The 23,836-nt window shown below is 35.6% G+C and overlaps 1 protein-coding gene across 1 annotated transcript; it reads right to left on the bottom strand.

Annotated features, from left to right (window-relative positions):
• Positions 1-798: 798 nt before the first annotated feature.
• Positions 799-7,429, bottom strand: LOC134649618 (carbonic anhydrase 1). The gene is made up of 6 exons (XM_063504447.1): positions 7,185-7,429; positions 6,334-6,483; positions 3,777-3,915; positions 3,101-3,297; positions 1,812-1,951; positions 799-982 (listed from the first exon to the last, which is right to left on the bottom strand). Exons 1-6 carry the CDS (start codon positions 7,240-7,242, stop codon positions 857-859), a joined length of 810 nt encoding a protein of 269 aa, XP_063360517.1. The 5' UTR covers positions 7,243-7,429; the 3' UTR covers positions 799-856.
• Between the last annotated feature and the right edge of the window lie 16,407 nt (positions 7,430-23,836).

The raw sequence follows: 23,836 nt of genomic DNA, 5'->3' as shown, positions 1-23,836 counted from the left end.
TATTCCCGTGCAAATATATAATGAAAATGTAAGCTATGAATATGAATTATCTTTGTTAACGTATTTTGCGGCAGCAGTAAGTTGCAAAGTAATATTTAAGGCGTTACTGCAAAGAACGGCCAGTAGGTATGTCTGAATTTAATTAAATTACATTCAGGCCTTTGTTTCATACCGCTGACCCTGCTTTACATATTAATCTGTACAGACACCTACAATAATATGTTTCACAATGAAGCCCGCATAAATATCTGACACGATCTTATTTCTAGAGCCATAAGGGCGTGTCACATATGTTTGCGACCTTCGAAGAGTAACATATTATTGTAGGTTACCTGAACAACATACGAGTAAATCACTGGAAAATATGCGCGTTATTAAATCCTTTCTTGTGTGGTACGAGTATGAGTAGATACGTAGGTAGTAAAAAACTACGTGGCCTAGGGTTTTATTCTGTAATTTGAAAAACTATACGTTTGGTCGCTGTTTAATACAACGAGTTTACAAATTGATAATAAGTAACAAATATGTTATTACCATAATGGTGGTGATAATCGGTAACATGCAAGTGAGTGCATATTATTCCAATGTTACAGTAGTAACATTAGTACAGGTTTATTCACGAAAGCTGGCACGAATGGAATGAATGTGTAATGAACCTGTATCGGTATAGGTACAGTCTGAGCCACCAATCATTCCATCCGTGCCAGCTTTTGTGAATCGATCTGTACATTTAACACGAATTCAACTTCTAAGATACCAGTTGTATGGTCGTAAGTGGGTGGGTCGTGGGTCATTCCATAATTTTCACGAATAATAGCCACAATTTGTCGTAGTAAAGTCTTATATCAATCTGAATTTAAAGCTTCGCCTTGACTTGCTTCACGAATATGACGGAGTGGCCGGGAGGGTGGCGTTGCGTCGGCCGCACGTTCCTCTCGATGGGCTTGCTGTCCAACCCTTCCAACTGCCGGAGAAGGCCCAACTGCAGAACAATAGTTACCTATTAATTTTGTTTTCATGTCTACAAACATTTAACTCTATCAGGCCAATTCGAACGTACACTGATATCAGAATGATATTTGAATCATGTTATTCAGTCACGTGCATCTTGCCCGCGCCAAAACATTACTGAATCTCACTTAGATGCCATTCTGATATTATCACTGTAAGTTCGAATTTGCATGTATGACATCGCAAGTGTAGCACAGAAGTGTCGGGTGGTTATACAATCTACAGAGAGCGAAACTCTGGTGCTGGTGACGTCATTAATATGACGTTAAGTCGCATATAGGATGTTTTTTTTAAATCAACATTGTAACACCTCAATACTCTCAATAGTGGTTTTGGCCGAATACCGAATATTCGGCATGACATGCGAACATTTTGAGTCACAATCACAATTATTATGAAAACTGATCGCTAACAAAGCTCAACGTTAGATGACGTTAGCTAAGATATATTTTTGTTGAACAGCATTAATGAATAGAGTCAAACAAAACAGACTCATGATAAAAATAAAATGTTTTTTAATCAACAAATGCTCAAAACAGGGTCTTCGTATTTAACAACGGTCGAGTGAGTGAAATCGTTGTCGTATAAACATTTTTTCCCCACCTCAAAAAGTACACAGTGCCGCTAAAGAAGTTTTCACTTCAAAACCTGGCCTTAGTCAATTCGAACTTACATTCACGCGTGCATTTTGCTCACACTTGTCAGTACATACTGGCACGAGCGTCGCACGGGGAATGTTAACAAAAATACATCATTTTGATATCGGGGAGTGTACGTTGTTAATGTGTGGTCATATGTACCTGTTCTGTGCCAACTTGTACAGGTTTCTGGTAAATGATCCATGTGACACACTCGGTGTACGGGGGCGTGGTTAACGACCCTTTGTAGGTCACGTAGCTGCCCTCGCGCAGGTCGTCACGCTCCATCCAGGACAGTGACTCTGCAACAATGAGAGGATGTTTTAATGATAGATCAAACTGAATAGTTACAGTCAGCATCAAATAGATAGTGACGAACAAATTGACTAAATATATCGGAACACATCCTTATTTCTATGATAACATAGATGTGTAACGATATATTTGGTCACTTTGGCTATCGCCATCTATTTGATGCTGACGAGGTACTCTGGTTTTTAAGTAAGATTTTAAGTTTGAAGAATTATAAAGTTATAATTGTTTTATTATTTTTATCGTAAATAAATATTAAATTCATATTGTGTTGTGCCTCATTGGGCTTAAAAGCGACATAAGATGGCTCAAGGGTAACACTGGTACAGAGGGTATACGTGCTTTCTTTTAATTTTTATTGTTTTTATATTTAGGTATTCTTAATGCATAATTTCGACTTGCGTTTATCTATTAAATCGATGTACACAATATATCAAGTCAATCAAATATTTTAATCTGAACGCCCCCTAAATCTCAGTAATTTAACTAACATTAATTTAAACTTTTGTCAAATTGTTACTGAAAGCTTACCTTTACCTTTTAAAAGTCATTGCTCAAGATTGCTGAAACTTAAGTTACTGAACTTAACGAGGTATATTGTAAATTAAATTAGAATTTAAACTTGATCAAGACCTTTTCCATATATTATTTGAGCGACTTGTGAGTCTGGTGGGTAGGTAATCGTCTGGTAAGTTTAGTTATTGGCGATAAGTAGGAACTTATTAACGCAGCATGAAGAATTTTCTTTTGATCCAGATACATTAATATACAAATAGACGTCAGATATTAAACTTATCCACAATGACAATTTTAACTTTTCTTTTTATTCATCTTTAATCCTCGATGAGCTTATTGAACTTTAGGGTTGAAGGGGTCAAAAGTCCTTATAATCTCGCTTTTGAATCACCTCCAATTCTTCGACAAGATTGTCAAACTTTCATTTGTGGGACTTGGGAGTCTACCTATCCATTTATGTGTGCGATAAATTGTATAAGATATAAAACGTACTGCAGCAACTTGAACAGCTTGGTCACGCTTTTGAATCACCTCAAGATTATCAAACTTTCATTTGTGGGACTTGCAGGGAGTCTACCTATCCATTTATGTGTACGATAAATTGTATAAGATATAAAACGTACCTGCAGTGACTCGAACAGCTTGGTCACGCCTCTGAATCGCCTCCAAACCTTCGACAAGCTTGTCAAATTTCGGGTTAGGGGCGTCTACAGCCTCCAAGAGGAAACCAACTACTGCCAAGCCGTCAGCATGGCCTACTGCCGCTTCTATTGACTCGTATTTACTGTTATAGTGGACAAAGTGACATTCTGCTGCGTAGCTGAAAGTTAGAACAGGTTTTTTAATGAAGTTTCACAGCGTTAGTTTAGATTAGAGTACTGATAATTGAGATAAGTTTGCTGTGCCCGGGGATCCACAGGGCTGATTTTAGAGTAAGTTATAACTTAAAAATATTTCATATGATGGTAATATTAATCTTTTAACCAGGATATTGAAAGCCTACGTTTATACCTACATTTATCTACAGGTAATTTTGAGTTTGTATGACAGTGTAGCAGGCGTGTAAAGGCAGTTAGCAAAAAATAAACACAAATCACAATTAGAACATTTCGGGACACGACTAACGAGACAGGGCGTTATGTAACATTCTACCAAACTACCAACGGGCGCAGTGGACAACTAAAGTAATTTGCCGTTATACATATAACGCTGGCTTTTTTGAACAAAAGGTCACTTTGTATGTAAGCTTTTAGAATAGAAACAGTGAGCATTAGATTAGTCAATATGGATGTTACTTACCCATGACCATCTAGAACGTGTTCGCAGCCGGTGAAGTCGTCAACAGACCAGTGGAAGTGCATTTGCTCGAAGATGTACTCGCCCATTAGGGGCCCGCCGCTTAGTCGCGGTCGAGAGTTTGTATCGAGGGTAAAATATGCTGAAAAAAAACACAGATGAAAAACATCTTATTTGCTAAGTAAGATACCTACATATATATTCTTACGGCGTTATTCATAAACGTCTTCTAAGTTAATCAGCTGATGATCATCGTTTGTACCTCTCTATGGCATAGCGACAGCTAGGGACAAACGACGATCATCAACTGATTAAGTTAGCAGCCGTTTATGAATAACGCGTTTAGTTATTAAATTTAAGCGGAAGTTCCTATATATGTTCCTATAAATTACACAACTCATTTGATTATTTAATCCTCTACATTTACAACGCTGGTAAGTACGAACACACATAACGCCATTTGTCTTCAAATCCCCAGTATTATAACAAAGACCGAAGTGCTGTCTAATTCCCATTGTTTACGCAACAATTATCTTAGTGTGTGTTTACAAGGCATACCTACTTATAAATAAAAAAATATTTGTGTTGTTTGAGTTCAGGAACACCGCCTTTTAAATTAAATAAATAATACATATAATATACAGTCAGCACCAGAAGTTGCTAAGCAAGCGATGTATTCAAAATTACCTTGACACGCTCTTATTCTCTTAATAATAAAGTCGTGTCAAGATCATTTTGAACACCTGCACCGCTTAGCAACTTCTGGTGCTGACTGTAGGTACCACAGAACTGACAGTGACCGTGCTCGAGTCTAAAATTCAACCAGCTTGATCCACATTCGCGGTTAACGCTATAATCCTTCAAGTTTCCCAGCCTCGGTGGTATCCGCCCTAGTTTTCTGAGTTAAGTATACAAAGTTGAAAAAAAAGCGCCGGTGGCCTAGCGGTAAGAGCGTGCGACTTGCAATCCGGAGGTAGCGGGTTCAAACCCCGGCTCGTATCAATGAGTTTTTTTGCTTTTCGGTGAAGGAAAACATCGTGATGAAACCGGACTAATCCCAATACGGGCCTAGTTTACCCTCTGGGTTGGAAGGTCAGATGGCAGTCGCTTTCGTAAAAACTAGTGCCCACGCCAATTACTGGGATTAGTTGCCAAGCGGACCCCAGGCTCCCATGAGCCGCCGAAAAATGCCGGGACAACGCGAGGAAGATGATGATGATGAAGTATACAAAGTTGAAAGATTTATTGCCCTGGCTAATAGCCGCGTCTGTTTCAGACAATCCAGGCATAAGAAATCGGCAATCCTATACAATACACTTTTTTCAGCGATCATAAATCTTATGGCAAATGTGTTTAAATCCAACTAATCGTGAACTTGAATTCTCATAATCTCGTTTTCTTCCTTGTAGATTAGTCAGCTATTTTATCGATAGATAATTTTAAGCCACGTGCTGATTTCGCCTAAACTATGTTATGTAATGTGTAAAAGAATGTAGATGCAGTGATAAAAATTTAGTAGTAAGGGTGATTTAGATAGGGTTATTTGGTTGGAATCGTGATTTTAGTAATATTTATCAACAAATTATTTTAAGGTGCGTTGGGTTAAGTTGCAATAAAAGAGGTGAGACAAAAATTCCTCCGTGATCACTTGTAATACAATACATGAGGAGGCAAAAATCAGTTATGATGTTTAAAGTCTGTACTTATATACATCCCACTTGTGGGCACAGGCCTCCTCTCATGCGCAAGTGGGGTTGGGATATAAACCCCACGCTGGCCTAAGGCGGGTTGGAGATTTCAAAAACATCTTTGAATTTATTCGCGGATGCATGCAGGTTTCCTCACGATGTTTTCCCTCATGGAAAAGATAGTGGTAAAAACCAAATGATATTCCGTAGGTAAGTACATGTTTCCGTCCGTTTCAGTACATAAGAAAACTAATTGGTACGGTCCAGGATTTGAACCACTCTTTGTCACCACCGAATGCACATAATGCACAGAATAGTAAATGAATAGAAATAGGTGTAGAAAAAAACCTCATTAGCGCTACGCGAGGGAGGGTAAACATTCTTGGGGCCCGATTCGGATTTTGAAATAGACATCTAATAGATATCTTTTAGACATCACCAAGATGCGATAACGATATTTTTAAGATCTAACCTGTCAAATTTGACATTTCCGCGATTCCGGAGATACTCTTGAACGATTTCCACAAGATATGACTTAGAGATCCAATTCACATCTAATTGATATCTAACACTATCTAACGTAAAAGTGACATTGGTTGTCCGAATTGCGCTGCAAAAGAGAACTAGTTAAAATCTAAACTATAACGTATCTAGAATGGATCTAGTACGTGTCGTCTCTTGTGAATATCTTGAAGTTCGAATACGGCAGTTCGTCACGTTTCGTTGTGAAACATACGTTTTGTCGTAGTGAGAATTCTGTACGTAGCCACACGTGCTTTGCTACGTCGTGGCCTGTAGCATAGTTTACCAAAGAATGCAGCAAACTAGCGAAAGCACTTTTATAAAAGAAATTAATAGGTCAAAAAACTTACCAGTTTGTCCCGTATTTAATAACACGCCACTACCTTCGTTGTCCCAGTAGCCCCTGAATTTGAGTCCATCTAGTGAAGTCAATGTCGGACATTTTTGAAGGGAGATTGCTATTGGAGATTGCGATGCGCGAAGACGAGAGATTTGTTCGGCTGCAAACAGTTTTTTTTGTCAACAGCAGTTTAATTATATTAATATATAACAACAATAAGGTGAATATTTTATTTAAGATGGAACATACTTAAGTACCTCTTATACCAACATTTATCAAGAGTGATCATGATCAATTCTTCTCATATTTTTTTTATCAAGCGAATGATGAGGTTAGATAATATAGACGGTCAACCAAATCTTGTCAGTAGAAATAGGCGCGAAATTCAAATTTTCTATGAGACGATATCCCTTCGCGCCTACATTTTTCAAATTTGCCGCCTTTTTCTACTGAGAAGATCAGGTTGACCAAGGTAGGTATATTTTTAGATAAACAGCCGAGGTGCGAAAATTAGTTCAGACTTAAAAAAAGCAGTTCGAAATTTAGGAAACATAGTTTTTAAAATAATTTTTACTAACATTTTGTACCTTTACAAGAGCCTATAGTTATTTAAAAACACATGCATTAAATATTTCATCCGTAATCCGTAAATAAGTTACTCAACAATCAGCTCTAACGATTTCATAATAATGGACAATTAAAAATTAATTGAGACGCCCAGTTTGTACATGAAACATGACTTGCTACCAATTTCTACTTTAATAAACATCAGTTTGTGGGCGTTAATTTCCAAAAGGTTAATTGGTAACATTATATTAGACCTAATAGCGTCTAGCATTATTAATTAATCTGTTAATAAACCTTCAGAAGCCGCTGTCTGCATCGGGGCCGCCACATATTTCGGGTCCAGTAGTTTCATGTTGCGTCTTCAATCGCCGGGCCGACATTGGAAGAGTTGGTGTATGAACTTTTTCAATGCTATCGAATTTGCGATAAGATTCGCGATTGTTTATCAAGTTTGACGCACTAGGATTAACCCGTTTGTCTGCAATCTTTAACAATGCTTGCTTTATGACTTCGATCATTACTGACAACTTGTTAGAAACAAACTAAGTATGTAGGTACTCATCTAGGATTTTAGTAAACAAGCCTATTGTTATTATATTTTTATATTTCAATAAGAAGGGAAACGTTTTATGAACATACGCCATATTTCAAAATTAGTTTTAGACATTTTTAGGCCAATTCAAACGAAATAAACGAAGCAAATTACAACTGCACAAGTATTTTTAAAAATATTGTACCTATAACACTTTTCAACACACCATTTTTTTTCAAGTTAACGTAAATTAACATCTCTACGCCGCACCCAAAACAATTAAAATTATGACATTAAGGCGATATAAGCACCTTCATAGCCACTTCCTATGCAAAATAGGGTTAAATAGCAATTTATATGTAAGTAAAACGCTTTCATAATAGATAATATGAATCAACTACATAGTTGAATAGAATATAAAGTGATATTTTACTATTTATCTCGTACGATTAAGCCGCGAACTAAGCATAATGCTCGTCAAAGAGATAAGATATGTTAAATTACCGAATTCACTTGATGGATTGCTCGTAGAACCATTGATAAGATACTAGTTTCTCTAATAAAAACAAGATATCGCATGGGTCCGTTAGGTTGTAGTTCCATTGTGCCGACTATACGTTTAAGCATTAAGAAACTTTTCAAGCAAATGGTCCGGTTGTTAAAAAAAAGCATGAACTAAGGTAAATGCAGGTATTAACGCCCCCCTTAAGGCTATTTTAGAATCGACCATAGTTTTTAAGTATACAGGTTGCCCTCAAGTATACTTTTCAATTTTTATATGCTAATATTATGTTTATAAAAGGTAATTACAAAGCTACCTGTACCTAAATAAAGGATTATGATGTAAAAATTAATTTATAAAGTTACTGAGTCGATTGTTACTATTGCCGACCCATAATAATGGCTGTGAAGCTATTAACGATTTTTAAGCAGCTATTTCCGATCGTGATAAGCTGATAAGAGAAAGTATGTGCCCAGCAGTGAAACTCATATATATATTTATACATATATGTATATACCTGGGCAGGTGTGGTGACATAGTTTCCATAGTGAATTATTTTAAAAATTTCTAACACTTTATAAGGTAAATATTTTATATTTCCAATATGAACGAAAATTTCTAGGAATTTTCACGCATTGCTTAGTTTGGGGAGATTGATCTGTGTCAGTTTGAGTGTGTGTATTTATAATAATGGGTACCTATCGTGTCACAAGAGTAAGTATAAAATTAAATTATATATCTACGATCGGTAATAGCTTCTTATAGTTACTACTATTACCGATCCCTTTGAATCGGTGATAAAATAAGTAATTTTACAGGGTTAAAATAAGAAAACTAGATGATGAAGTGTATGTCGGTAATAGATTTTTAAAAAGACTAATTGTTTGAGTTTATTCGGGTCCATAAAAATACTTGTGTTGGTATGTTATGATAATATAAAATAACGCAAAAATTAAATATTACGTTGTGGCCGTTACCGACTTACGGATCGTTGATAGCTGCTACAACTAAAAGTGGTGATGCTATCACCGTTCTATTTTAATTTAAAGTTTTATGGTTTTCAATGTAATTTTTTAGATAAATTGTGATGTTAAAACAAGAATTTATAATTGAATTGATACATTTAGTAATAAAAGGTAAAGTACAGTAGTCAATTATTTCAATAAATGTCTTAAGCAGAAAAGTCACGTACTTACTTGAAAGTACAAGCACCAGTACTACATAACCTGCGTCCACGCTACCCGCGCCGTAATTGACGTAATTTATCTTTTTTTCGAACCACCACTCAAAATAACGTTAACCTACCCGATACCCAAGGAACAAACGCTTGTAGAAGTCTACCTACCTACCGCTGAAATGGTTCTGGTATCGAAAATACATCTAATTACCTAAATAGATCGGTAATACCTGCAGTTTTTCGAGGGGTCGTTAATAGCTGCGTTTACCTTATATACAAAATAAAGCTACCTTGTCAGTAGAAAAAGGCGGAAAATTTAAAACAATCTAACCGCGAAGAGTTGACTTCCCATAGAACATTTGAATTTTCGTCTTTTTTTCTTCTGATAAATTGGGTGTGTTTCAGTATACTAAGTCGCGGCTCACAAATGTTCTAAGTTTCATTAAAATATAAATAAGTTATTATGTTCGAGTAAAATGCCTGTGTCATATTAGGTACGGACAGGCTGATGGACGTACAGACGGACGGACTGACGGACGGATGGACGGACGGACGTACGGAGGGACAGACTGATGGACGGACGTGACGAAAACAATGACAGTTCTGTTTTTGCCATTTTTGCTACGAAACCCTAAAAAAGATTGTTATTTATTTTTTAACTAACTAACTAACTGCATTTTAGTTAATTTTTCCATAATACATAACCACAAAACCTATTCATGTCCACAGTATAGACGTAAAACTCAGTAAAAGCACGTTAAAAGGAAACAAAATACACGCAAATCCGCAATCCCTTTTCCAGTGGTTTATTAGGAATTCTTTGCCGCATTCGTAATTAAAAAGAGTCCGCGGCCTTACCCCGCTTACCGAGTCCCAGCGCGCGTTTGCCTCAATTCGCGAAATCTGTAAAACTATAGTTTGTCAAAGGACTGTCTCATTTCAAACATAGACAGAGAGAATCATACTATCTTTGTCTTACACTAGTACTAGCACCCAAAAGAAAAGGATGAGTATAGTTTTCCTGGTTCTTACTGACTGACAAATTGGTTTGACCTACTATAGGTGCAATTTGACACATTGTACACTGGCCTCACATTGTAGGCGGACGCTCACAAAGCAATTGGAATAGCCTTCCAGAATCACGGAAACTTTCGTGTAATTATTCACTGCTGAAATTGCAACTGTACACAGGGATTTAATAAGGATAATACGACTTTTTCCTGACTTTTTCTCTTCTCATCATTTTGTTGGAAAATCGGACTAGCAACTATGGAAAGGGAACTGCGGTCTTACCATGATGTCCATATTGCGATTCTGTTTAAGACCTAAACTGAATCGCTAAAGGACGGAGCTATATAGATATAGATATAGATAACTGTATGTACCTACTATAATTTTAAAATATAAGGCAATATAGTTCGTGCCCATGAGATTGATAGCTGTAGTGACGTCTTATTATACGGCTTCACATCTCTACTATTTTGTAATTACGGCTACCATCAGTTTGGCACTGACACGGCTAGCGTGAACGTAACTTACTTTCTACGCATATCGCCCGTACTGACATATTATAGTGCGAGCGAGATGTATCTTAGAAAGTAAACTTTAGACAACTTTTTTTCAAAAAGCTAGTGATGATGAGTAAATATAATATGAAAATTCCCAAATAAACAATTAAGTTCTGTACAACATTGAATAAAATCCACTTGCTCAGAGCAAAGAGTATAATGCTTAAGCTAAAAAAATACTGAGCAGGACAGACTTCGCCAGGAATAATATACAGTCGTCCTCAAATAGATTAGTAACGGTCAAACTAGCCAAATGTATCGCGACACACCTTTGTTAGAAACAAAGATGTGAACACTATTTGATGCTGACCTATTACCTAATTGTACCTATTAATAATCAAACCTGTGATACCATAGAAACAAAGATGTGAACACTATTTGATGCTGACCTATTACCTAATTGTACCTATTAATAATCAAACCTGTGATAACTCTGGGCACATTATAGGGATTTGATGTCGATAAAAAAGATGTCGATATATAATAATACATGTGCTCATTGAACATTCTCGATTACTACCTATAAAAAGGGTCGATATCACACCTGAGATCAAGCCTCTTTAGATAATAAATAACATATAAAATGATTAGAATAAAACATTTAGTGCCAATGTGGAAATACTGACCTGCCCTAGTAGCACGGTAGCATTTTTATCGTTTATCACCATGCCTGTCACGTTCTAACAAGTATGTAAGTGCGAAAGTGACGGGCATAGTGATAGTCGATAAAAATGGAACCGTGCTGAGCCCGCTGGTTTAAAAATAAAATAAATTCTTCGAAAAAACACCTTTTTAGAATTTTAGAAGCAGTATACAAAGCGATTTTGTGTGCTTTGTGAGCTAGGTGTTTGCTTTAAAGAATTGTTCTATTATTTTCCTCATTTGGATATACCTACCTAGTGAATGAATAGGTCACGGGGGAAGTTTCTCTAACCTTTTACAGTTGTATAATTGTATAGGCGCAGTTGCTGCCCTTATAATGCACTTGTTCTGACTGATATGCAACAAGAATGGGGAAAGAGAGAGAATGTGATAAAAAAGGATTTTAATTGATAAATTTTCCAGCGCAATCACACAGACTGAATGCCTATTTGTTGAAGTCCAGCGATCAGTGTCGTAACGTTATTTGCGGTTTACACAAAACAAAATGTGTTTACTTATTTTGATTTACAGTCGTACTTATTTACACAGGAATGATTTAGCTTAAATTTATAGCATTTGTATTGTCAGGGATTAATTGATTTATCTTTATTTAATTAAATTCTTCATTTAATTTACAAATTAGGAACTGTATGTTTTACCTGCTAAAGCGAGCTGCAAAAGTACAATTTTTATTAATAAAGTGGATAAGTGCTATTGTAGCTAGCTGTGTCACAAAATAACTAATAGTACTTGTGTGCATGTTAGAAAACTTTGTACGCGACACAAAATCGTCCCAATGAAACGCCTAACTAAACCAATGCCTTTGCAAAGTATGTATGCATTCTCTCATTAATGTTTCAGTGGTATCGATTGCCGACCTGCCTCAACGCCTCACTCGATACAGTGCCCTAGATGTCGATAATCGATAAGTTTATATCGTGAGGACATCTGAAGACGAACGGCTACGTCTCAAGGGGACAAATACGGTAAACAAAGGATCAGATATGTACTATAATTCATATTATATGCCTCGGGATTACGCCTGGGAAAAATAGCGGAAAATTTTCGTCCATAAATAGGTGTCGACGGTTAGACTAAATTTCAATATATTATCCTCCTGAGACCCAGAAGCAATTGTTTTGTTTTTGGATTTGGCACCCATAGGTAATCGATAAAAGTTTAATAGATTGTGGAATATATTATACAATAAAATATATATAATATACAATAGTTATTTGTTTTACAACAACTCAAAATTTACATTTGATTATTTTGCCCCACATCAGTTTTTTAACAATCAAGAGAGCGTTCACCAGCTGGTGTGGTGAAAAATATCTGACATTGGTTTCGAAAAATAAAGCAGATAGGTAGTGTAGTACTTACCTTAAAACTACTTATGTTTGTATATCGTTCCTTCAGTTAATTTTCAAGTTTTTCACTTGCGAATATGGACTTCTAAATCTCCAAGGCAGACGTCGGATTCTTTCCTCTTTTTGGGTTTCTGAAAATAAGTAAATAGGTAACATAATAATATATATATAATACCATTAAACGAGCAATTCTTGTTTATCTATCTATATATATAAATGCAAGTGTCCTGACTGACTGACTGACTGATTCATCAACGCAGAGCCGAAACTACAAAAGCTAGAAAGTTGACATTTGCACACTAGGTTGGATTTATAAAGTGTACAAGAGATAAGAAGCGATTTTGAGAAATTCAACCCCTAAGGGGGTTAAAAGGGGGATGAAAGGTTGTATGGGGTACAAGTTTTATTTTAAGCTAGGAATTTGAAACTTTGTAAAAATGTACTATATTAAAAAACAAGAAAACTAATTTCAGCGTTTTCGAAAATTCATCCCCCAAGGTGGTGAAAAAGGGGTTGAAAGTTTGTATGGAGATCAAATATTTTTGTGAGTCTGGGACTGGAAACTTTGTATATAGGGAAACTATTATAAGACAGGAAAAGTTATTTCAGCGTTTTTGAAAATTCATCCCCTAACAGGGTTAAAAAGGGGTTGAAAGTTTGAATCCATTACAAATGCTTTGAAACTTCTTAGAAAGGCATAATAGCCGATTACAAAAAAAAGTAGTTGCGACGTTTTAGGAAATTCAACCCCTAAGGGGGTAAAAAAGGGGATGAAACTTTGTCCTGGGGTGCAAATTTTATTTTAAGCAAGGAATTTGAAACTTTGTAAAAATGTATTACATTAAAAAACAAGAAAACTAATTTCTGCGTTTTCGAAAATTCATCCCCCAAGGTGGTGAAAAAGGGGTTGAAAGTTTGTATGGAGATCAAATATTTTTGTGAGTGTGGGACTTGCAACTTTGTATATGGGGAAATTATTATAAGACAGAAAAAGTAATTTCAGCGTTTTTGAAAATTCATCCCCTAACATGGTTAAAAAGGGGTTGAATATTTGAATCCATTACAAATGCTTTGAAATTTCTTAGAAAGGCATAATAGCCAATTAGCAAAAAAAGAAAATTGCGTTGTTTTAGAAAATTCAACCCCTAAGGGGGTAAAAAAGGAGATGAAATTTTGTCCTGGGGTGTAAATTTTATTTTAAGCTAGGAATTTGAAACTTTGTAAAAATGTATTATATTAAAAAACAAGAAAACTAATTTCTGGGTTTTCGAAAATCCATCCCCCAAGGTGGTGAAAAAGGGGTTGAAAGTTTGTATGTAGATCAAATATTTTTGTGAGTGTGGGACTTGAAACTTTATATATGGGGATATTATTATATAACAGGAAAAGTAATTTCAGCGTTTTTGAAAATTCATCCCCTAACAGGGTTAAAAAGGGATTGAAAGTTTGAATCCATTACAAATGCTTTGAAACTTCTTAGAAAGGCATAATAGCCAATTACAAAAAAAACGTGCGACGTTTTAGGAAATTCAATCCCTAAGGGGGTAAAAAAGAGAATAAAACTTTATCATGGGATGCAAATTTTATTTTAAGCTAGGACCTTGAAACTTCGTAAAAAGGTATTAAATAAAAAAAAAAGAAAACTAATATCAGCGTTTAAAAAACAATCATCCCCCGAGGTGGTGAAAAAGGGGTTGAAAGTTTGTACGGAGATCAAATATTTTTGAGAGTGCGGGACTTGAATCTTTGTATAAAGCCATATTATTAGAACTCAAGAAAAATAATTTCAACCTTTTCAAAAATTTGTCCCTTAAAAGGGTTAAAAAGGGGTTGAAAGATTGTATAGGGTTTAAATTTAATTTTAAGCTACGAATTTGTAACTTCGTACAAAGTTATTTCATTAAAAGAGAAGAAAACTAATTTCAGCGTTTTTTTAAAATTCAATATTTAAGGTGGTGAAAAAGGGGTTGAAAATTTGTATGGAGGTCAAATTTTTTTTTTAAGTCCGGGACTTGAATATTTGTATAATGACATACTATTAGAATACGAGAAAAGTAATTTCAGCGTTTTTAAAAATTCATCCCCTATAAGGGTCCAAAAGGGGTTGAAAGTTTGTATAGGGTTCAAATTTTATTTAAAGCTAGGAACTTCAAACTTCGTAAAAAGGTATTTTATTAAAAAATAAGAAAACTTATTCAGCGTTTTTAAAAATTCATCCCCCGAGGAGGTGAAGGGGTTGAAAAAGTGTATGAAGAACAAATATTTTTGTGAGTGCGGGACTTAAATCTTTGTATAAAGTCAGTCAGTCGCGCGCGCGCATCGGTTCGTACGGTACCTAGTTTCGCTCGCATAATTCATTGCCCAAGGTGGTGAAAGGGGGTTGAAAATTTGTATGGAACCCAAATATTTATTTGAGTGCGGGACTTGAAAATCTTCTGGGGGTTGAGAGAGATTATATCGAGAACAATTTTATTCAGTTAGGGGCTTGAAACTTCGTAGCCAGGTTGTGAAAGACAAATCTCATGCGTTGTATAATAATTAACAAATGATTAACCGTCCCTACTGCTATCTTTTGCTGCCTAATGTTCTAAGCTAATGTAGAATTTATAACCACCAATATACAAATCCACGCGTACGAAGTCGCGAGCAACAGCTAGTATATATATATATATTTCGGGGATCTCGGAAACGGCTCTAACGATTTCGATGAAATTTGCTATATGGGGGTTTTTGGGGGCGAAAAATCGATCTAGCTAGGTCATATCTGTGGGAAAACGCGCATTTTCGAGTTTTTTTATGTCACCCAGATATTAATAATATAATACGAGTAATATAACAGTTTATTCACAAAGTCACGTCACGAAATCTGAAGGTTACTAGAATTAGAATGCGAACATTGTTCCTTACCCGCTTTGGGTGTTATAAATTGGAATTGTTGTCAATTATGGAGTACCTAATACCTATTTTCAAAGGTATCCATACTGTACATTTGTGAAAAACAAATTCTTGTACGTAGGTCGAAGCTAAATTAGCATTTGCATTGTAGATTTAACCGTTCTTTAGCGATCCTTCCGTTTGTTATTTTTTTAGTCCGGAAACTTTCTCATAATACACATTTGAAATTATACAACACACATATTTACTCGTAATCATAAGCATTATATTTTATAAATATAATGTTCGTTGCAAAGAACAATATCAACTTACAGGACTTTTAGGCTTTTATTTACTTACTTTAGATCGTTTTTCCAAGCGATAAACGTAAACAGTAAAGACAATTTCCCTTCAGGGTACGTAATAAGTATTACTTTCCTTAAGGGACTTGTATTGAAGCCTAATAGCTTGACTAATTTGGCTTGTTTCTTAAACGGGATCATTCTAAGTGTAGGTATTTACCGAAGTAAATAATAATAGGTCTGTCGGGACAGTAATATTGTTAATTCGATACATGTATGAAAGACCTAGAGCGCTATCTTCTATTAAGTAATAGGAAAATATTTAAAAAAATGTAAGTTTCATTCATAGGTTTAATTTTTGAATATATATTGTATTTATTTTGTAGATTTGACATGTATAATTTAAAATGTAATGTAACATTACGAATTAAATAAATACATATCATCATATATTATATCGCTTATTATAATGGGCCTTACCGCGGCCTTACGAAGTCCGAGAGGTGAATTTCCATTTTAAACATTATAATAAAGTTATATGTAATATACAATATTGTATGTGCTGACCTTTCGCATTAATAGCGGCATTCAGAACTTAATAATCCGTTAAGGTTTCGTTGTTATTCGCAGTGCATCTTTTTCGCACCATTCACCAATGAGTATGTAAGAGCAAGAGGCACACGCGAATAGTGACAAATATAAATTAAATTGATGCTCTTTAATAAGCCAGGATTATACAGCATGTTTTTGTTATCTATGACCATACTATGAGGGGTGAATGTAGGTCATACTGAACAACTTTTACTAATGGGGCCAACCACGAAATCACAAAAAAGCATCTGCCGTCTCATACATTTCGAACGTTAACTATGGAACAGCAGATTGTTTTTTTGCTATTTCGGAGTTGGCGCCATATTAAAAATCGTTCTGTATGACATATAAATTCACCCTATTCACCCCTAAGAGAGTGGTCAGACATATATCAAAAACACCATGTAGAACAAAGTTCCTAAGTTTTATTAATTACACTACTACAGGTTTCAATAATACCTATAATGAGCTTAACGACTGGAATTCTGGCTGGCTATTAATATACCAGCCATAGACTAGGAATCCTCTAGACGGAGTTTAGAGCAATTATTTCATGAAACCGATGCTGCCAAAAATACGGGGGTGCGGGGGGACGAGGTGAACGAATCCCGTGCCGTGATTGGTCCGTTCAAAGACACGGACCAATCACGGCACGGGATTCTGACACTTTGACTCAAAGATGTAATAAAACTACCGTATAATTATAGTGGCAGAGGGGGTAGCGTTACTATGCTCAGTCTAGAGGATGTCTTGTCTGTGATACCAGCCCAAATAGCTGATAGCAATGCAAATTCCCGGTGAAATATAGCTTTTCTAAACAACCTTTACTAATTAATTAAAGCGATAACTTCCATTAAAAGTAAAAAGTAAGCAAATTCAATGCAATCCAATTTTGGCAAATTGCTGTAATGGAATAGCGAATAAATTACAAAGCAAATGAATCTATTGTTTCTATACTTGTTCAAGCAGATCTTGTCAGTAGAAAGGAGGCAATTTTGAGAACTGTAGACGCGAAGGGATATCGTCCCATACAAAATTTGAATTTCGCGCCTTCTTTTACTGACAAGATTTGCTTGACCAGCATATGTGAGTTCTTATGTAGGTTTTTTTTGTAGTCAAATGTAAAAAGTATATAGGATTAATGAATAGGTACTCTTGTTTGTTGTCGAAGGAGGTTGTTAAATTTTAATATTTATTTATTTATTCCAATTAATTTTGAACCTTAGTTTTATGTATTAAGGTACTAGTTTTTAAAAATACGAATGTTATTAAATCCTGAGTTTTAGAGGCATCCGGGCCTTTGATGTATACTGGGGATATTTTTAGGTCGAAAGTTTTGGATGTCAGCGATTCCTGCGACAAAAGCTTAGTTCAGTAAAATTTTATGACATAATTGCATGCATGGTACCTATAGCTTTTATTTTTTTAATACGAGTAAAACTAGTTTTTATAGTTCCGTAGCCAGATCGGTAGTTTGTATGTCCATCCGACATCTATACAGGACTTGGAGGATATAATCAAATGGAGACGCCATGTCTGTAATTTTCTGTACAAAACAGTCTGCCGATTTTTGCGGGGGAGGGGAACGTCAAATGTATGCGTAACGTAAAAATAGCCATGTCAGATAAACGTCAGACCATACATTGTGTATGACCGTCGGCCGCCTATTTTCGACAGAGGGGAAAGCCTGTAATGGCTACTCCGTTTAATTGTATCCTCCAAGATACAGGAACATATTTTAAATCTTTTATGTAGATACCGATGAATGATGATTATTTGTATAGTACGTAATATATATTTGAAAAATTGCTACATTAACTACAGTAACGCTATGAATTATTGCAAAAGTACTTACTTTGATTGCCGTCCATTCGAGTACTCCTCAAAAAATATTTTTTATTTTGATATCTGTTGACAGGCAGTTGCACCCGCACAGTCATTCTTCGAGGTTCTTTCATTGGCGGTGAGGAAAATGATTTAGATGTTCCATTGGCTGAGTATGAACTTGATATGTCTGAAAATCAAAGTAATTATGTACAGTCAGCTGCAGATATAACTGATCCCCCTGCATAGAAATATGTTTGCAGGGTCAACTATGCACAAAACACGATGTATGTACAAATCTAATACCTTAAAACGAGCAATTCTTGTATATTTATTTATTTATATATTTATATGTATATATATTTCGGGGATCTCGGGAACGGCTCTAACGATTTCGATGAAATTTGCTATATGGGGGTTTTCGGGGGTGAAAAATCGATCTAGCTAGGTTTTACCTCTGGGAAAACGCGCATTTTTGAGTTTTTATACGTTTTACGAGCAAAGCTCGGTCTCCCAGATATTATACATATATGCAGGGTTGCTAATAAGCTAATCGTTGCCGACTGTACCGTCGTTCACATTACTGTTAATTCACAATCCGTAAACCTTGAAGGCCACTGATGATCAGTCAAAAGTGTTGTTAAAGTTATGACGATACATGTAGAATTTTATAACAAATCTTGTTAAATAGATAGAAAATGAGCAATTTATCACTATTAATTAGACACAAAAAAATTAGGAAATAATAAAAAGATACTGAATATACCTCAAAGATTATAAATTTAAGTAAGTGCCCATTTTTTTAATTTCTAAAGTGTTAAAAACCCTATCATTCGACATATGGCAACTATATACATAAACGTAATATTTCATTTAACTAAAATTTCAGCATTTTTCTGATGTAAAATCTGGAGGCATTAATTATTTTTACCTCTAAAACAAGAAAATCCACAACCATGTGAAATATGAAAACTTTCTCGTTATTATATTTTTTGTGGGATTATATTCCGACCCAGCAGGGTGACTCGAGGTGTACTCTATTTTAGATGGATAAAAGTTAAACCTGCATTAAGTCTGCCATCGGCCAAGTTAAGCCACAAAAATTCCATTCGTCCAGTGCTATTTACTCTGTGCCTCACGAAATATGAACAGTTGAGTGAACTTTAGACATTTGAAAATTAAACACTCAACGAAATAGTTTCAGTACGGCTACCATCAGTTTGGCACTGACATAAACGCCGTCGAGAACGTAATTTACTTTCTATACATCTCGCTCGTACTCGCATATTAGTGCAAACGAGATGTATAGAAAGTAAATTACGTTCTAGATAGCGTAAATGTCAGATTTGACACTGTCAGTGACTCATGGTACGGGCTCAGGAGTAAAGAGCAGTAGACAGTGTTTTTGTGTCTATTGTCTACATATTTAATTTGAAATTTAATTAATATTTTCCCATTGATTTATATCGAAAGGATATCGTTTACTTCCAAATCGATCCCATTTTTCGGTTCCGTGACCAAAATAGCAAAAACAGAATCCTTATAGTTTCATCATACCGTTGGTCTGTGTGTCACAGCAATTTTAGTCGAAAATAATTATAAATCAACGTGTGGGGACATACGCACGTTTGCTTGTATAGTTTCTTGTATTGTATGATGGTACGGAACCCTCCAGTATGCGTAATCTGACACGCACTTAGCCGGTTTTTGGTTTTAACTCTAGTTATTATGTTTAGTTCGAAGTGCCATTGTACATTTTTGAAGTGAAAACTTCTTTTACAGTACATATGGGGCTACTTTTCCGCACTAGTAGTTAGTCCGCACGAAACTTTAAAGTGCCATATATGTACTGTAAAACGTTGTTCGATACACGTGCGAATAGGTAATTCGCAACTCGTGTCGATTTAAAACACTCCCTTCGGTCGTGTTTTAATTTATCGCCACTCGTTTCAAAATTCCTCTTTTTCGCACTTGTATCGAAAATAACTATAGCGGCGCTGTGCACTTTTTGTGACATAGAATTAGAATAGACAAGAACAACTGTCAATCTTCAAAAGTGCGACCAAAAATGAAATGCAAGTGTGTGCGTAAATTGTCTATGTGAGTTCAAAAATAGTGATGTCATGTTACAACATATTAATAATCTGTCGGTGTTTGGTTGCTTTATCGATAACTTTTTAAAATGTGTTATTTTAAACGTATTATCCAGCGTATTTCGCTAGCGGTGCAAAGAGGAAACGCCAGCAGCGTACTAGGTACATTTAGCCGGGTACCTATGGCCTAATAGCATATAATTATATACCTACCCTTAATTTTTATATTTACCTAGTTATAAGTTTGTTTTGTTTGTTTGTTTGTAAATTACCGTTTTTAGGGTCCCGTACCTCAAAAGGAAAAAACGGAACCCTAATAGGATCACTCGTGCGTCTGTCTATCTGTCTGTCCGTCCGTCTATCACAGCCTATTTTCTCCGAAACTACTGGACCAATTAAGTTGAAATTTGCACACATATGTCATAAGTTTATGACCCAAAGATGGACGTATAACGTAAACAAATGAATTTTAAATATGGAGGCCATTTTTGGGAGGTAAATGAGAAAATTAAAAAATAAAGTTTTTTCAAACTATATCGTGTTACATATCAGATGAAAGAGCTCATTGTAAGAATCTCAAATATATATTTTTTATAATTTTAGGATTAATAGTTTCGCAGTTATTCAAGAAAATAGGCAAATAATGACCATCCCCCCCCCCCCTTATCTTCGAAACTACTGGGTCTAAAATTTTGAAAAAAATACACAAAATAGTTCTTTACCTATAGATGACAGGAAAACCTATCAGAAATGTGGTCAAGCGTGAGTCGGACTTAATGTACGGAACCCTTGAAACGCGAGTCCGACTCGCACTTGGCCGGTTTTTTTTCAAACGTTAAAATTTACGACATTATGACGTATAAATAACACTTGAACTCCGTGTGCTATCAAAATCGTTACAGACTTATCTTAGTCTAACTCTTTCTCTGTGTTGGAAAGTGAAGTTTAAATTTACTGCTAAACATGTGCACCTTCAAAAAGGTATAACAATCGTTATTATTTGAAGTCGGTTATAAAGGTTAATATCTTAATGATGTCTTGTGAAGAAATTATTACATAGCTATTAATATACAGACAAGTTATCGATACTGTCATCTGGACATTTTGTCAAGCCCTAGCGTAAAGTAACAGTTTATGTTTTTACACAAAATATCTTAAATTATTGAGTAATATGATAAAATATTAGCACACAAAGGAAGAAAAACTTATAATTAACTGTATAAACCGGCTTCTTACACATTTTATGCTGTTAATTTGACAAAATATCGTCAAGAAAATTTCGCTCGGAATATCATAATTCCTCTGAAATGAGTATTTGCTAGGTTTATTTGGCCCCGTGACACTGAAATCCGGTACACTACAAGACACTATCTTCATTGTATTACTTAATCAAATAGTCTTCTTCCGAATTTGTGTATATTTTTCAAATTGAAAATTACGGTGATACGCTCTTGGCCGTCCGCGGCCGTTGTCAAACTCCAAAATGGTCACGTTTTCTCATTTGTAGTCTGACTCTTTCGCACTCATGCAATGTTCATATACGCGAGGGCTTCCCTTTCGCACACTTCAGCTGTCTGTCAAGCGCGAGCGACAATTACAAGTCTGTGTTTTGTGATGGGGAAAAAATGTTAAACTCGTAACAGGGGTCACGTGACCGTAAGACGTAAGATGGTCACGTGACCTGATCGAAAAACTATTACTTCAATGTCATTGAGTTTTTCTTTATTGATTTTAATGCCATCGAGTGAGTTTCGATGTGCTTAGGGGTTTCAAGTAATGCGACGAAATAACGCTAGATGGCGTTAACCTCAATTATACATAGTTCTGCAGACATTTTGCAATAGTGATTGAGTTTTCACTTCTGCCGGCACTCCCTGCAACCGGTTGTTTTTTTTTAAATATTCATTTAATTCGTGGTCGTATGCATATGTATGTATTTGCCTTTCAACTCAAAACACGAGTTACCTACCTAAAGTTATACCAAATACGCCAAAGTTATACGTATAACGCGCCAACTCTACTGTCTTAAGTGTTGCAGGATCTTCAAGACACACATTTGGCATCATTTTCAATTACATTTAATACCGAGACGATAAACAGTCTTAGAAGTCTTAGAACCCAATTCGGTAAGGTTGTGCCACGTACGTTATTACAGTACCTACTTGTTGTCGCCCTAGGCACAGGGCGGACACGCCATACATCAAAAATCATTTGCGTTTATATGTGTGCGCGGCACGTCTGTACACGCGTCATTGTGTATGTGTGGGTAACTCGCTTTACTGAGAGGACGCCAGAAGTCCGCCAGATTCATGTCGCGGCCTGTCGCGGGCCGAGGTAATCCAAACCGGGGCGGGGCGGTGCGTGGCCGTTCTGTATGATAATACTATTATGTGCCCTAGGTTAACGCCAATGGCCCGCAACGTGACCAAAGCGAAAGGTCAGACAACTTTTTATTCTTGACCTTGCTCCTTGAACCCGTTTCTAGAATATTTTTATAAAAACAGATTCTCTCTGACTTTTCACGCTTACCTATGTGTTTTACCAATTTTTCCGATAATTTGGGCATTTTATGTATTTTTAAGTTTTATTATTTCTATTCAAATAGTTTATATTCAAAACAAATAAAAAAAGGTTTATCTTTGTGCTTATTCAGTTCAGTACCATCCCTAATACATATTCAGTAAAATCGGAATATTGTTCAGTAGACCAAATAACATAATATACTAATCTATGCAGTAGACCTTTTATTTTAACGTATTAACCCTTTAACCGCCAGAGTCTGATATATAAGACATTACATATCCAACTCATTTCGCCAGTCTGATAAATAAGACAAAGATCTGATTTGGTTTTTACAGCACATTTATAACTCCCGTAACTATGCCAACCTTTCTCTGCGTGGTACAATTACTGTCGGTGGCGACACGAGCACGCTCGATCAAAAATTGCTGGCGCTTAAAAGGTTAATCGATAAACAGTATAAACACATGAAATGGCATAAAAATATTAATCATAACTAATTGCTTTATTTGTATGATTTCAAAGTCTCATTTTATAACTTGTTTATAAATCCGCCTCGATTGAAAAAAAAATGTAGCCAAATAACATTCCTTTTACGGCATCTAGTGGTCAAAGTGAGGATGACAAAGTAATACGATTGAGGAAAAACTACATCAAACCGCCGGCAGTACGCATTGTAAAACTTTTGCAATTAAGACTCTTTCTACGTGCTTTAAACTTCCGCTTCTTTTATGGCCGCAAAAGCTTCATTTATAGTTTTAAATGATAACTTATGACTTTCAAGATAGGTACGCATGAAATAGACTTCTAAAAGTATAATAGGAATATTTCAATATTTATAATTAACGACCTGAACTTCTTGGATAAAGCCTTAGAATTTATGATTGATATTTAAGATTTAATAGATATGCGAAGCCTTCTAAAAATAAAGTTTGTAAAACCTCTGACAAA

This window comes from Cydia amplana, chromosome 7 (assembly GCF_948474715.1).
Source record: "Cydia amplana chromosome 7, ilCydAmpl1.1, whole genome shotgun sequence".
Classification (NCBI taxonomy): domain Eukaryota; kingdom Metazoa; phylum Arthropoda; class Insecta; order Lepidoptera; family Tortricidae; genus Cydia; species Cydia amplana.
This window is presented reverse-complemented; position numbering and strand designations above follow the sequence as displayed.